This window comes from Haliaeetus albicilla, chromosome 18 (assembly GCF_947461875.1).
Source record: "Haliaeetus albicilla chromosome 18, bHalAlb1.1, whole genome shotgun sequence".
Classification (NCBI taxonomy): Eukaryota; Metazoa; Chordata; class Aves; order Accipitriformes; family Accipitridae; genus Haliaeetus; species Haliaeetus albicilla.
In genome coordinates, this window is record NC_091500.1 from 138781 (window position 1) to 154741 (window position 15961).

Sequence of the window (15961 nt, forward strand, 5' to 3'; positions counted from 1 at the left end):
TGTGTGTGCCTGGCAGGACGGGACCGCGCGGGTGACCTGCATGGCCTGGTCGGCCAGCAGCGCCCGGTTCGCTGTGTGCACCGCGGACCGGGTGGTGCTGCTGTACGATGAGCAGGGCGAGCGGCGCGACAAGTTCTCCACCAAGCCCTCCGACGCCAAGGTGAGGGCCCGGCCTGCTGCCGCCGGGACACGGCCATCTGTGGGCCGGGCAAGTGTGCCTGGGGCAAGGCCAGCCTTCCCTTGTGGTTCACGCTGCCATCCTCTCCACAGTACGGCAGGAAAAGCTACGTAGTCAAAGGCATGGCCTTCTCCCCGGACTCCACCAAAATCGCCATTGGCCAAACAGACAACATTGTCTACGTCTACAGGATTGGAGAGGAGTGGTGAGTCTGGCAGTGGAGTGTCCAGCACCCGTGAGGAGGGGGCGGCACTCTCCTTCCTGCTGTACAGTGCGCTTTCTGGGCGTTGATGCCACCTGCGTCAGTGTCCTGGCCGGGTCCTCAGCCCAGTACATGCTGCGGTGCACATCATCTAACCTGCAGGAAGTCACTCAGATGTTTCTGTGGAGAGCAGCAGATAGGATTTCCTTGGACACAGCCCTTGTGGAGCCCAGTGCGAGCACGCGCCAGCTGAGCTTCTGTGGAGCTGTAGCTGTAAAGCCCATGCTGCTGTCCCCCATTTCATAGATGTGGAGCTGTGGCACACACCTGCCTCACTTCAGCCTCTTTTACTGGCACCTGGTGTGCTAAAGGTGCTCAGGTCACCAGAATTTTGGAAGCTTAAAGGTTGGGGTTCTTTTAATTTTCTGCCCAAAGTTGGCTTGTGATGGACAACCAGTGTACAAAACTTAAATGGCCTGTGTATGGCAATACTAAAACAGGCTGAATACAAACAGTAGGGTACCCAGAATGGGCAGTATTACTAGCTTCACTGGTAGTCATTTTTGTCTACCTTTTTCTGCAGGGGTGACAAGAAGGTGATATGCAACAAGTTCATCCAAACGGTGAGACCCAGACTCCTGTTTAACTCCATTTTCTCCAGCATATGTAGGATAAAGACAATTGGAGGACTCTGCTCATACTTACAGGTGTAATTGGCCAAACTGTCAGTGGTACTTGATGTCCAAAAGATGTAGGTAGATCCTAAGATAATCTTTAAATTTTGAGGCATGTATTACCTGCCAAGCTTCAGAGGCTTCATAATGCCTCGGTACAACACAGTAATTAATTGTTGAATTATCAATGCAATCAATTACAAAACTGTGGGGACTACTTTAGGCATCAGTGGACAGAATGTTTTAAGGGAGTTGAAAGGGAAAAATAGGAGAGACTCTGAGCCCAACTATTTTTCACAGGTTGGCAACTCTAAGCCCCAAGATTCTCTGTTAGCCAAAATGTAAAGTGTGCAGAATTCAGTCAAACTGCATGGTTGCCACATGTTCAAAGGCCTCAGGTTTGTAATTTCAGTCAGGTTATCTCCTTGGCCTTCTTCATGTTCTGCTGCTCTAGCTCTGGCTGCATGTGTTAGAGCAGTCTACTCAGTAGGTCTCTGGCAAGGATTTTCCTGAGGTTGATGTAAATATCTAGAAAAGGCAAAGGTGTTATAAATTCCTTGCATAGAAAGCCATCTGTATGAGAAAATGCAGTGCGCTGACTACTTCTTTTACCTTCAGGAGCAAATGTCCAGCGGCTGCCCTAGGCTTTCCAGCCAGTTGCCATCACACTATGACCCCCACTTTCTCTGTGTCGCTAGAGAAGTTCTCTGCTAGATAGGCCCCTGAAGTAGCCAGTACCCGTTAGGAGAAATCATCCTGCTGGGCCAAATCCCCGGAATATATAAGCAGAGCTGCTCCTGATGGAGTTGCTGGAGTTTCTGTGCCAGGCTTTCTCAAGCTGCCTCTCAGGTGAAGGGCAGCCTCTGCCTCTGGATTGAAAGCCTTCATCTCAGGGTTGGGTCATGGCCCACCACTGTGGCTGCTCTTAGGGTGGCTTAGGAGAGCCTTCTAGCCTCTCTGAATACTTGCTGCTGACTGCAAGAGGGAGCCCCATGTAATTCTGTTGCTCTGGCGATGTGAAGAAAGCTGTTGGTCAGTGTTTGGTTGAGCTGCTGTACTGAGTGGTCATGACACTGGAATAGAGTGTCATGAAGAAAAGAGAGCAAGAGGGGCTTGGTGTCCACTTGTCCCTTTCCTGTATGTTGTGGTTAGCCTGGGTGTGGGTACCTGTAGCCTCACTGGAGAGTCTTTTCATTGTTTATCACTTGCTGGCATTCTGCTGGCAGGACTAGCTTCCTGCCCCTCTGGCTCTCCTTTGCTGCAGCACCTAGCTAACAGCCTGGAGGGAGGCTGCTTGCCTTTCACAAGCTTAGATGCTGTGCACAGCATGCGTAAAGTTTTTTGTATTTTTAATGTAGTGGTTCATTTCTCTTTTCTCTCATTCTCTCATTTTCCCCATGTCTTTTCTACCATTTCTATCATAATAAATCCTTTATTTTTTCTAATGCTATATGTGTGGGTTTTTACCACTGTGTCTGGTTTTCTCCTGTAACTAAATATTGTTATTTACGAATTTTTGGTGTGTTCAGTCAATATCAGAGATCATTTATTGAGCCTTTCCCTCTCCTGCCATTTGCAAAACCTGTTGGGCACTCTTATACATCTTGTGAATACAGTGACACTATTCAGCTCTGCTGGCAAGCAAGGCATCCTGCTAGAGGGTCAGGATGAGTATGTGCGAGTTTGACTTCTTTGCACTAGTAGCTGAGCACATTACCACTTCATGAGGCTTGTTTCTAAGCTACCACTGGGCTGCCTGTGGTTGTGTTAGACTGAAAATAAGGGTCTGGCAGATAATGAGGGAAATAAATGGATGCCTGGGAAACAGGTATAATAAAAAATGGGTCTTGGTCATTGGTTGGACATATAAATTATGAGCAGCTTAGGTATCCAGGGACATTTTGGTATCTGTTTGTAGCCATGGTTGCTGATGTGAATGGTAAGATTGGGGATAGAAGATGAGATGGATAAATGAGGGTGTATATATGTCTAAAGCAGGCCCAGAAGCCTAAAATGGAACAGATGAGCCAGTGAGGCTAGTGCTGGTGGCACAGTGCCAAACACCAGCCTTCTTATTGACTGAAATCCTTCAGTTTAAATGTGAAGCAGTTTCATTAACTCTCTTGGCCCTCTCTTACAGTTGGGTTTGGTGGTCAGCTTTATTCATCCTGACCCCTACGTCAGACTTTGAGAATACCTTTGGTTTGGATTCAATGAACCTGTTTCTACCTGACCTACTTGGTAGCATCTGATAACTGTCTTGCTTGTAAATGAAAACATAGACTATTTCTGATTCGTCAAATGAAGATCCAGTGTACAAATATTCTCATATCTGTTACAGAAGCTGGCAGAGTCAAATTATTTTTATGTTTTATACTTGTTGCTGCAAAAAATCTTTTAAAATAGCCATGATTTTGTACTGGAAAACTACACATCTGATCCATAAGTAATCCTCTCAGAAGAGCATCCATACTGAACACATCTGGTATAACTCTGATGCCCTGCTTTAGCCCTTCTAAGCCTGTTACTTTACCCCAGCTCACTATTATCTAGTTTAAGCTTCAGCGCGTAGGGCCTCAATCCTACTTTAAGGTCTGTCCAAATGCCCCCATCTCTTCTCTTTCTTGGTCTGAGTTGTTTTACTGTTCACGAGCTGTCTTATGTAGCGATGGGGCAAGAAGCTAAGTAGGGTGGAGCTCTTACCTCTCTTTTTACCTCCTCCTTGGCAGAGTGCTGTGACCTGCTTATCGTGGCCAGCGGAGAATATCATTGTCTTTGGTCTTGCTGAAGGAAAGGTAGAGAAACTTGTTATTTGCCTGATTTTCTTTTCCATGCAGGGGCTACCAGGGCCTGCAAGCACCTGGGCTACAGGGTAGGAGCCATTACTATGTGGCCCTGGGCATGAAATAGCAACAAAGGGATTACACCACTGACTTGAACTTTCTGGTTCCCAGTCAGTCCTTGGAGGTTCTACTGGATCATTTGGTCCTTTTTCTGAGCCTTTCTAGATATGTGCAAGTGTGACTCCAACTTTTCCACTTCTCCAACCTACCAGAAAGCAATGAGCTTCCTGTGATTTCTGGCACTGGTCATGGACTGGGAAACCTCTGGGGATGTTACACTGGGGGAAATTCACATCCTGCAGACAGAAGCAACATTGATCAGATTCTCTTTCTCAGGTTCGTTTAGCAAATACAAAGAACAACAAGTCTTCAACCATTTATGGGACAGATTCCTATGTGGTCTCCCTAACTTCCAAGTGAGTATGGCACTGCTTTAGGCTACACTGCTTTGGCTCAGTCTCCTACTCCCTATTGGCCCTGGCATAACTGGCGGCTGTATGGGAGGTTGCCAGAGGGTCTTTCTGCTGTCAGTTCCTTGTTGAGACAATAACATACTGTGCTTTCCAAAAGGAATTCCTTCCTAAAATCTGATACTTGCCTGTGCCACACTGGCCCATGCAGTTTTGTTGCCCCCCCCAACACATTTCAGGATGCAAGTCCTCATGAGATTACTTACATACATTGATTTATTTGAATCCATGACTTTATAAAGATTAAATTTGTCAGCTTCACCTAGCTAATTACTAACATTAGTCAAGTTTAAGGGCTAAAAAAAAGTAAAAATATTCTGCCAGATAAAACTGTGACAAGGCTATAATTAGAAATATAACCATAATGTGCAATTTTAAATTATTTTCATTTTAACTACTTTAGCATCCTTTACCTAAAAAATTTAAGATATGTCATGGTCCTAGCAGCGGGATTTTCACTAAATGGTGTCATTCTGGTTTTTGAGTGCTAAACAAATTTAAAAAACCTAAACCTAGTCTAAGACTCTGACTTTCTGCCACTGAGAAATCCCTCCAAAGTCTGCCTGCCTTTGCCTCTGTTCCAGAAGGTTTCTATTACCTCTCTCTCTTCCTGTCTCTTCATGCCCCCCCTTCCCCCACCTCTCTTCCCTATTTGCCCTCCTCTCCCTCTCCCCCAAAACTCCCCCCCAACTCTCTCCCCCTCTTATTTTATTTCTAAACACAACTTATGCTGTTATTGCTATGGTATCAATGACAAATCTGGGATTGCAATCAACAGAAGACAGATGTATGATTCCTGGATTGTTACAGTGTTCATAGAATTTGTATTCTGTACTTGAATCATTGTTTAAGTGTGTTCTTTCTAGGTACGTTACGTTAGGCCTATTTCTTCTTCCTTGCTCTCTTCTCCCTGCTTGTGTCAAGAAATACACAAGACATTAATGCTGCAAATAATGGACTTAGGCCTGGAGTGTTTGTCTAGAGATTTTTTTCCCTAAATTCTGTTGCTTTTAGGGATTCCTGGTGTCACAATATCCAGCCTCACTTCTGGAACAGTTCCAATGCAAGGGTTGCTTGATATACCTTGCTATAAGAAATTGTGTGCATAGTCATTATTCCACTTAAGGTTACTTAGCCTCTCTGTATTTTAGTAATACAGGAAGTTGGTTATTGTGATTTTACATGATGAAGATACTTAACTGGCCACTCTCCAGTCTCCATACTTTTGCGTGCTTTGTTTTTACAGACACCAATACAGGTACTAGATATTCATGTGTTCATCACCCAGCTTGTCTTTGGTGAAGGTTCCTTTGATGAGGAACATCAAGAATGACCCTGGGACTGGCTCCTCCGGGCAAGGATACGAAAATAAAGGTGCAAGTTTTACGGCAATATTGCATCATCCTGTCTGTGTTTCTTTGCAGTGTGTCGGGGAAGGGAATCCTGTCTGGCCATGCAGATGGAACCATAGTACGCTTCTTCTTTGATGATGAGGGCTCAGGTGAATCACAGGTATCAAAGATCCTTCTTCAATCAGCAAAATCCCTGTTTGCACAGCCTACTCCCCAGCTCAAGAGCTCTGGAAAGGGATTACGCTGTGGAGGGAGTGGAAGTCTGGAGAGAAGCTGCAGTCTGTGTTTGCTAGCATAGGCATTATGGAGCATTGATGAAGACAGAGCAGTGACTAAATGCTTTGAAATAACAGAGTGGGGTGGTAAGAGGGGAGGTTACTTTTTTGTGTATGAGACGTAAGGCTTTTCAGGTGTCCGGAAAGATCTGATGTTAGAGTGTCCAGGAGAATGATGCTTGAATGGGTAGGGTTCCAGGGAACAGCTATTGTCATCTTCTCACTAAGCAATGTAGAGTTATCCCAGTTAACCCTGAATCCCAAGTTCACACTCTGTCTGTGGACAGGGTACTCTAGGCACCCAGCATGTCTCCTGAGCCTCCTGCTCCTCCCCAAAAGGAGTAGTCTCTGTGCTTCAGGCTGTGGTGAAGGGAATGCTATTCTCACTCAGATCTTTTCTCTCTGACTGAGGCAATTTGAGCATGTCTGCTCTCTACCATGATATGCTGAAGGCCCATATATACTCTGCTGTGTTAAGAGTGCATCCCAGTCTAGTTAACAGTACTGGTCTTCTTAGTGGCATCAGCAATCTTCTCTCCCAGTTGAATGAGTGGAATAGTTGATACATCTCTCGGCTCTGGTTTCTTTCTACCTTCCTACAAACTGGGGCAGGCAGACAAAGCAACCCCCATGAATTGGACTTTACAGAAGGGCCTCATACTGGTCTCATTGTGATAGCTGAATACAGAGGCCAGTTGGGGGCTAGAGCTGTTCATGTTTTCAGGATGTTCTTTCTCGTCTGTTGTAGGGTAAGTTGGTGATGCATCCCTGTCCTCCTTATGCCCTTGCCTGGGCTTCCAACAGCATTGTGGCTGCAGGCTGCGATAAGAAGATTGTAGCTTATGGGAAGGAGGGCAATGTGATTCAAACCTTTGACTATAGCCGGGACTCATCAGAGAAGGAATTTACCACAGCAGCTGCCAGTCCTGGTGGTCAGTCTGTCGTCATTGGCAGCTATGATAGGTATGGTGCCTGATGGTAAAGTCTCCCCTTTATAGTGCTTTTTTTTTCAGCCATACACATTTGTTCATGTCTTTGCTTTCTCATCTGTTCTCACAGGTTAAGGGTTTTGAACTGGAGCCCACGCCGCAGTGCCTGGGAGGAAGGCAAACCCAAAGAAATACCTCACCTCTACACCATCACAGCTTTAGCATGGAAGAGGGACGGTTCACGCATCTGTGCGGTTTGTATCACCAGTCAGCAACGCTGAGCCCATGAGTCACACACCAGGGACAGACAGTCTTATGTGTGCTCCTAAGAACAAAGTGATGTGATACAGGGAGAGCTTATGAGAGTGGTCACACCATCACCTGGGTGTGTGATGCAAGATGCCTAGGCTAAGACCTTGTGCAAGAGACACTGCTGTAGTCAGATGTGCGGTGTGCAGAGTATGAAGCTGTAAAATATCATGGACAAGCAGCAGCAGTCCTCCTTTTTTCACAGAAGCATAATAAGGTCAGCATAGCTTCTCTAGAGCAGTCTCATGAGCATTCTTTCCCCTGAGCACCTGTGAGAAGCAGTATAAAAACTGATCCGTTACTTATACTCTATGTTTACATCCTATGTTTTCAGTTCAGAGTTGTCTGTCTTCTACTTTCAGCTGTTGGGCCTTGATCTGCCTTTTTCTATTAAGTTAAATAATTCTTTAAAGCTCTTTAAATTAATCTTTCTGCAAATCTGTCTCTATTATGTTGAATAACTCTTTAAAGCACTTAAATTATTTAGGAAGGTTGCTATTTACAACTTTTCTTTAATAGTTTTTGCATCTTTTTATGTTCAACAATCAAGAATCCTCAAAATACTTGCCGGCAGAGAATTAATTGAGCATGTGAACAAACACTTGCAGAGAAGGAGAAGGGGCTGAGAGATAGGAGATAGGTGAAAGGAATGGGGATGTTGAAAGAGATAAAGGTGGAAGGATTCTTCTGGAAGGGAGGAGTGGGAAACTGAGAAGGATAAGGGGGAAGATGAGGATAAAGGTGATTTTTAACCCCTTCTCTTCCTCCCCATGTATGTGCTAGTATTTGGTAAGCTCTGTTTCTCTGAGAATTTATCAATCTTTCTGTTCTCTCAAGAAAGTCAAAATAGGGCTGTTCCTCATGCATCTGGGGGCTTCAGCCTTGTTCTCCAGAGCAGCCAGGACCTGTGGATTTCTGTCTCACTTCTGATCCTCCTCATGTAAGTAGGGTCTGGAATATCTCTCCTTAACAGAATTCACTGACTGTGTGCAATGTGTTTGTTTCCCCAGGGCACTCTGTGTGGAGGAGTTGAACAATTTGACTGCTGCCTTCGCAGAAGCATTTACAAAAATAAATTTGAAATTACATATGTGGGACCAAGCCAGGTAAGAGAATATCCAATGAGGTAATGTCTCTTGATGAAAAGGGGATGGTTGCTAAAAGTAGACATGTTTGGAGTTCTGCACCTATGGTTTGTTTATAGCAACTTGTTGGGAAAGGCATAGGGGATATTCCAGTGACAGGGTCAAGGCTGGCTGGAAATTGGCTAGGAGCAAAGAGAATGGAGTTTACTTCCTAGCTTGTGAATTTGTGGGGGGTACCTCTGTGCCAAATGCAGGCTCCTTAAGTGGTTTAACTTCAGCCAACTTTACCTCGTTCAAAATCAGGTAGTAAGGGTGAGCTAGGAGTCTAGGCGCCCCCCTCTAGTCAGTGGAGAGAGAGCAGGACTCTCAGAGGGTGGCTTATCCTCAGGGGCCTAAGTAGTCCTCCAGTTAAACTAGAAACTTCTAAATGGCAGAAGTGAGAATCCCACACTGCTACTACAGTTGTCATCCCATACAAAAGGAATGGTGAGTTTTCTTTAAAAAGCAGAGTGAAATGATGTGAGAGGACATCTAAATACCCAAGTATCATCTGTTGCATAATCTTCCATGGCAAAGAAGTCTGAGTTCTTCCTCTGTGCATGGCCTTATACGGCATTTTCCCACTTTCTCTAGGTCATTGTGAAGAACCTCTCAACAGGAACTCGAGTTGTGTTGAAATCTCACTATGGTTATGAGATTGATGAGGTGAAGATCTTGGGGAAAGACAGATATCTGGTGGCCCATACCTCAGACACATTATTGCTGGGTGACATCAGCTCCAACAAGCTCAGTGAGGTACTGGAAAATCCATGGCATTTTTTGAGTGTCAAATGCTTAACTTTGTAACTCAAAGGATATGTTTTCTGCGTGGGAACAATACATCTATTTTCAAAGAATCATAGAATAATTCAGGTTGGAAGGGGCCTTGGGAGGTCTCTTATCTAACTTCCTACCCAAAGGAAGGTTAATATTAAATTCAGATGTCATTGCTCAGATCCCACAGTCCCTCTGGTCCCCCGTTTCAATGCTTTACTCTCCTCGCGGGGGAAAGCTTTTCTCCTAAATATCTTTGGAATTGCTGTTTTAATTTATAACCATTTCTCACTCTTTCACTGTGCATCTGCCAAAAAAAAAAGCCTGGCATCACCTTATTAGAGGTCTCTTAAGCCTTCCCTTCTCCAGGCTGAAGAAGCCCAATTCCTTCAGCCTCTCTTCACAGTGCAAGTGCTTCAGCCCCAACCATCTTGATGGCACTCTGCTAAACTTGCTCCAGTTTGTCAATGTCTTTCTTGTACTGGGGGGCCCAAAACTGGATGCTGTACATATGTACATTCCAGATGTGAATGTATGAATCTTAGTGTGTTTTTAAATAAAAACAAACAAAAACAAAACCAAAAAAAAACCCACCGTTCATGACTGCAGTACCACAGCTTATGCCAGTATCATTTCTGGTACCAAACAGTTCATGCAAAACTGTCCATACCATGAACCTCACAGTGCACTGGGTGCTGAGCCTATGTGCCCAGCCTGGAGAACGTGGGCAGTAGGTTAGTGTCTGATAAAAGTATTAAATAGGCTTCAGGATGTATTTACTTTGTTCACACAGGTATCTTATACTTTTAATCAGGCTAATGGTGTGCTTATCAACCTAGCCGGGAGCAGGAGCTCCTGACTACAGATTTGAGTTGGAGTATACTGATACTTGGTAATCCAACTGAAAATCTGGCCAGACTAAATCTCCCAGGTTTCTTTACATCATACTGCACAGAGAAGTTTTTCTTTCAGTTGCACAGCTATACTCACTTCTTATAAAGAATAGGGTTGTGAGTAGTCCCTTTGCCATCATGCTGTCTCACTGGAGTTTATTGAAGCAGTGACTTGGAACTCTTCCTCAAGGAGGGAAGAGGACAGCTGCATCTTTGGCTTTCAGTTTTCTGCCTCTGACCACTTACCTGTTGTCATCACAGTAACCATTGTATTATCCAGTGCTCTTCTCAAATTCCAAATCATTTGGTCCCCCACTGGCACTGTGCTGACCAGTCATTGCTAACATGACCCCAAAAAAGAAGGGTTTCCGCTACATGTGGTGTGGAGATTCTGCCCCCACAAATGGTAGCACTGATCACTGATTCTGTGGAGAAGACTTATGGAGGCAAAGGGACTGTTGGGGGTGCTTTTTATAATAAAGTTAGTCTAAGGAATGTGGAGAAGTGCCTGTGAAAGAGTAGGCTAGAGGGAGTACATAAAGGCCCCTCATCCAGAAGGCAATAAGATATTACACAAAGAGAACAGGAGTCTGAAGCAGAGGTTAAAAAAAGGAGAGGAAAGTGAGGAGCTTGCAAGCTGGGAATGACTGAACAACAGTGTTGACAGCTGAAGTGCTGGAACATGATCCCTTCTACAGTGTACTTTTTTGCTATCTGTTGTGGGGGTTGAGAGCTGGACAGTGGACCACAATGCCTGCAACCTGGTTCCCCGCGGGAGCTGTCAGGCTGGCATTTGCTCACTTGATGCCATTGCTTTGTAGGTAGCCTGGCAAGGATCTGGAGGGAATGAGAAGTTCTTCTTTGACAATGAGAATGTAAGTTGGATGGGACAGGATGCTACCCATGAATGATGAGTAAAGCTGTGTGTGCACCAGCAGAAAAAGTGTGAACTGCACTTCTGGAAAACCCTGTTTCTCAGCAGTTTCCTGGACTTACCTTCCCCATGCAGATTGTGATCTGCTTCCTCCCCATACTTGCCTTTTCCACATGCCAGGTACAGAACAAACTTAGCATGTGGACTGTCAAGTTATACAAGTCATAACCCTGTAGGAGAGAGGAGCAATAAAAGAGCAACAGCTAGAGAGGATGTTGGAGATACAGAATACAGCTGTCACAGTGACAGCTTGGCTCCTGCAGGACTGATAGGCCCAGAACTAAAATCCCCAACCCTGAGGAAAAGCTGGCAGTCACAATAGGAAGCCAAGGACAATTCCTTACTCATCCCAGAGGGTTTGAATTTAGACTGGTGTGCAGCAGAGTTCTTTTCTGCACACCTCACTGGTGTGTTTACCTGGCTTTTCTGTAAGAGCATATTCCCCTCTCACCTTCAGGTCTGCATGATCTTTAATGCTGGAGAGCTGACACTGGTGGAATATGGAAGCAATGACATCCTGGGTTCTGTCCGCACAGAGTTCATGAACCCTCATCTTGTCAGGTAAGTGTTACACCTGCTTGTGTGGCCAGCACAGGCATTTTGTGAGAGTGACGTCAAATATATACACTTGGAAGTGTCCCACTCTGTGGAATGCGGCCCCCAGACACTGGGACCTGAGTAATCTGCTTCTGACAGTGAGCAATGGTGGGGTTTAATTGCTCAGTTACATCTAATGGTTGTAAAGTTTTAGAAGCACAAGAGCCCATTTTCCTCTGATACATGCTTATTGAAGGCTGCCTTGGCTATTGCTGAAGAGGGACCTCCTGTGCATGTACTCAGGGATGTCTGCATCCAGCTGGTCCTAGTACAGCATTATCAGGGACTCTAGATGCCAGCAGAACCTCCTCTGTCCATCTGAAATACCATACTCCATTTTCTGATTCGAGAGAAGGGAGGATCATGGGCTGCTCGGAGGTGGAAGCAGCCTAACTAATTTGCTATTGGGGACCCTGGTTCCAGAGGGGCAGCTTCTGGAGTGAAGCCATGAATCAGAAAGGTTTGTTCTCACTTGAGGCCGCTGTAGGTACTGTGCAAGAGTCACAGGTCAGAGACCTTCAAGAGGCTCCATGTGCCTGGGGAAACTGCAGGTAAGACTGGAAGGGACTATGTGATTCAGTCCTGTGAATTTAGAGAGTAGTAAATGTAACAGTCATCATTCCCTTCAAATAATAGTGTCCGTGTCAATGAGAGACGGCAGAGAGCCGTGGAGAACAAAAGACTGGCTTATCTGATAGACATCAAGACTATAGCAACAGGTGAGTGTAAACCTCCCTCCCCTGTATTTTGCCAGTCTTTCTGATTCCTTTGCATTTTCTGTGCCAGGCAGCATATCCCTGAAGGTCCTCTTTGCATTCACTCTACCAGGCAGCAGATTCCTGAAGGCCCCCTTCGCATTCTCTCTGCCTGGCAGCAGACCACTAGAGGCCAGGCTGTCCTGCTTTTGGCAGGTTGGCTGCCTGGAGTGGACACAGGTGTGGGGTGGCTGTGACTGTGACCTGGACCTGAGATTCTGTGCAGTTCAGCATGATGATATTGCTGCCTGCACTGCTTGTAATCTGTGCATGCTCACAGAAGTGTGGAGGGAGTTCCTGCTGTTGATAAGGCATCAAGATAAAATGTCACTGCAGTCTGCTTTTCATGTTACAGTGTGTTTGCCAGGGGGTCCTGCCCTAATTGGGTCCCAGGCACCTGATCCCCACAGGACAGCATTGAATGTTCAGCACTTTGGGACACATTAGGTACTTACACTGTTTCTCCTTTCTTTCCTTCCCAAGTGGACCTTGTTGGTGGCTACAACACTGGCACTATCAGCCATGACAGCAAGATTGATTGGCTGGAGCTGAGTGAAACAGGCCACAAACTACTCTTCAGGGACAAGAAGATGAGGGTGAGGCAGGCACATTGTGGGGAGTGTGGCAAGGTGGCATGCCTGGGGAGAAGTAAAGACAGATATGCCTGAATGGAGGGAGGGAGGTGAGAAACACATCTGAAGTACTGGTAATTTTTTGACCACTTCCTTGAGAAAGATAGATGATGTTCAGATTGCATGAGCTTTCAACATTGCACGTTTGGTCTTAAGTCATAGCTAATTCTGAAGCTAGTTACTACACATTTTGCTCCATCTCGTCACACCTGAAAATGAAAATCATAGACTCTTCTGTTGTGAGGTGGAGACAAGTGGGTTAATCTCAGGATTAGGACCCTAATGTTGCACTTAAACATGTAAATTAAAAAAAGGTGTTCTCTCCAACAGCTTGGCTTATATCTGTAAGACGAACTCTAATTCTTTAAAACACCATAGTCACAAACAAATAGCTTGTTCGATATGGCCCTTGGCTTGTGCTGATTCCCAGACCATGACTGAATGTTGTCTGGGAGAGTACTAGTAAACCCAGGACAAAACTATGCCCAAAATCACAGTAATGGTCTCACACTACAGACTATGATGTGCAGCTACTCACCTCATGTCCTAGCCATGTTTAGTTTAATTGTACACATACAGCTGAAGAAGCTTACTGCAGCAGGCAAGAAGATGTGTTTATCAGTATTACAGTTCCACTCAGTTCACTATCAAGCCTTTTTCACTGTTAGGAATGTAAGACTCCTTGACTGCTTGACTTCATTTGCTCCTCTTGTCACAAGAGTGTCCTGAGAAGAGAACATGACCTTCTTGACAATGGTGTAATTCACATCCAGAATTTCTATGCAGGTGACCCAGATGCTGTGGCACACCCCAGCTATAGCACTGCAGCTCATCACAGGATGGTTTTAATTGCTCGAGTTCAGATCCCATTGGGGGCTGTCAGTCTGCAGTAGAATATTTCCATGTTGGCTGTACCTCTCTCCTTAGTCCAAGCATGGGTGAAGTATTATGTTCATATGTGCGTATGTTTTGAAACCCCTGAGAACTTTCTGAGCCTCATCTCAGAAGAAACTCTGAATTCACCCCTTACATTTCAGACAGGAACCCCAGGCTTCTTCACTGAGCTGCCCCTCCTTCATCATTTTTGGCAGCTTGACCCCTAAGATTGCATCATAGATTGTAGGAGGTGTAAAGATATCTTCTTGCCTGGGAATAACAGATCTCCAACTAACTACCTGTCTGCTTGTCACTCACACATAGGCTGATTCATTGCTGCCAAGCTTAACAGCTAGCCACTAGAGCACTCAACTTTGTAGCCAAAGATTGCAGTGCATGCATCTGCCACCTCACAAACTCTTTAACACAGACTTCTCTCACAAGAAGGTGCTGGAGGTAGTCTTTCTCGCACAAAGACTGTAGTTTTGGTTCTGGGCCATCACAGAACAAGGACTCCTACAAGTACTTTGTGATTCCAGAGAAATAGAAGGAGCAGCCCAATGTGGATTTGCAAAAAATGTAATTCCTGCATCTGCGTTAGGGTGCCTCTCTAATCAAGACCCTCTTAACTCTCAGAAGGAGGATTGTTCCATGTCCCCAGCTCTTTAGGACACTACTTTCACATATCAATCAAGAATGACCTTCACTACAAAGGAGACTGAATCACTGCCAGAAGTGAGGGCTTCTGTTTGGGCTCTGCTGCACTGATACTCTTCAGAAAAGTACTAACAGTGATTGCAGCCTGCACCAGATGAAACAGGCTTCTATTTGGAAGTGATATGTACATTTTCACAAAACTGTATATGTCCTATCATGGGAGAAGAGAGAACTTTCCCAGCAGTGTATCTTTTTACATTTAGTTCTGCAGTCTCGTTCAGTTTATATTTGGTTCCTCTAATTTACTGTCTCAGCAAGAGACAGTGGCATCATCAAGATTGCTGTTGCCTCTTCTGGCTCCTTTTCAGGCCTCTCAAGAGGCTACATAGACAGCTCCTTCATTAAATACTGCCACCAGCCTAAATCAGACAGTACCATGATTCTCCTAAGCTATGTTTGTACCTAGTTCTCCAGCCAGTTTGGTACAGACTGAAATGGGGACTTTCTTGTTCTCTTTTGACTGGTATGTTGTAAGACTAGCACAATTCTCTCTTCTTGTTCTCTTTCTCATCTTTGCTAGGTGAGAGCAATTATGACAACGAGCAGAGACAGCCTAGGACTTTTAAGTTACAAGCCATCATACATCTTTGTTATGCCGTGTGTCAGGTTACAGCTTCCAAATTGTCAGGTTTGTTTCAGGGCAGCATATTCTGCAAACAAATAGCGTCTCACCTTATTGGCAACAGTTCTTCCAATATGACTCTACCTGGGATGGACAGTTCAGCCCAGAATTGCAGGGGAAGGCCCTTCTTGGTCCCCCAGTTTGTTTGCATGAAGGACTGAAGAGACCATTCTCCTGCTCCAGCTCTGCAACTGAGAGGGAACTGAAACAGCACAAGACATATTCTGGTTTATATACGCACATGCCTAGCAATAAGGAAGGCAGGATCTGAGCATGCTGCTTAAAATGCTGCAAGGGTTAAAAAAGGTCTTAAGGTTTGGATAGTAATGTGCGTAAATAACAGTGTGGGAGTTCGGGCTACATATCTTAGAAAAAGTCTGATTGCTTGTTGGCAATACCTGTTTACAAGATGTTTGGTCTGATGTTCCTGCCATGTTCATGTGAACTAGCAGCCCAGCCACGAGACCAGCTGAGCCTTTTTCTCCTCTTCCCCCCTCTAGTTGCAGCTCTATGACATTGAAAGCAGCACCAAGACTACCATTTTGAACTATTGCTCCTACGTGCAGTGGGTCCCAGGCAGTGATGTGGTGGTGGCTCAGAACAGAAACAGCCTCTGCATTTGGTATAACATTGATGCTCCAGAGCGAGTCACCATGTTTCCTCTGAAGGTAAAACTCTGGAGACTTTGATTACCTCCAGCAGTTTCTGTTACTTCTTGCTCATGTGTGTGGGAATTGTCAGGGTGGTGTTGCAGAAGGGAGACAGAAGGGAACTGCTAGTTTCTTCCGGACAAACTATGAGCTCA

General features: G+C 45.1%; 1 protein-coding gene across 2 annotated transcripts in view; it reads left to right on the plus strand.

The window, feature by feature from the left end:
- IFT172 (intraflagellar transport 172) overlaps nt 1-15961 on the plus strand; it is a 39078-nt gene that overhangs the window by 181 nt on the left and 22936 nt on the right. For both annotated transcript variants that reach the window (XR_011328552.1, XM_069805300.1), the window contains exons 2-16: nt 17-160; nt 271-383; nt 964-1003; nt 3784-3849; nt 4234-4313; nt 5792-5879; nt 6743-6957; nt 7054-7177; nt 8243-8338; nt 8951-9112; nt 10845-10898; nt 11415-11518; nt 12191-12273; nt 12793-12905; nt 15657-15824. Coding sequence is in view for 1 of the 2 variants with exons in the window: in XM_069805300.1 (XP_069661401.1) it covers nt 17-160; nt 271-383; nt 964-1003; nt 3784-3849; nt 4234-4313; nt 5792-5879; nt 6743-6957; nt 7054-7177; nt 8243-8338; nt 8951-9112; nt 10845-10898; nt 11415-11518; nt 12191-12273; nt 12793-12905; nt 15657-15824 (1650 nt within the window). In the remaining variant the exon portion in view is untranslated. The remainder of the gene's footprint in view (nt 1-16; nt 161-270; nt 384-963; nt 1004-3783; nt 3850-4233; nt 4314-5791; nt 5880-6742; nt 6958-7053; nt 7178-8242; nt 8339-8950; nt 9113-10844; nt 10899-11414; nt 11519-12190; nt 12274-12792; nt 12906-15656; nt 15825-15961) is intronic.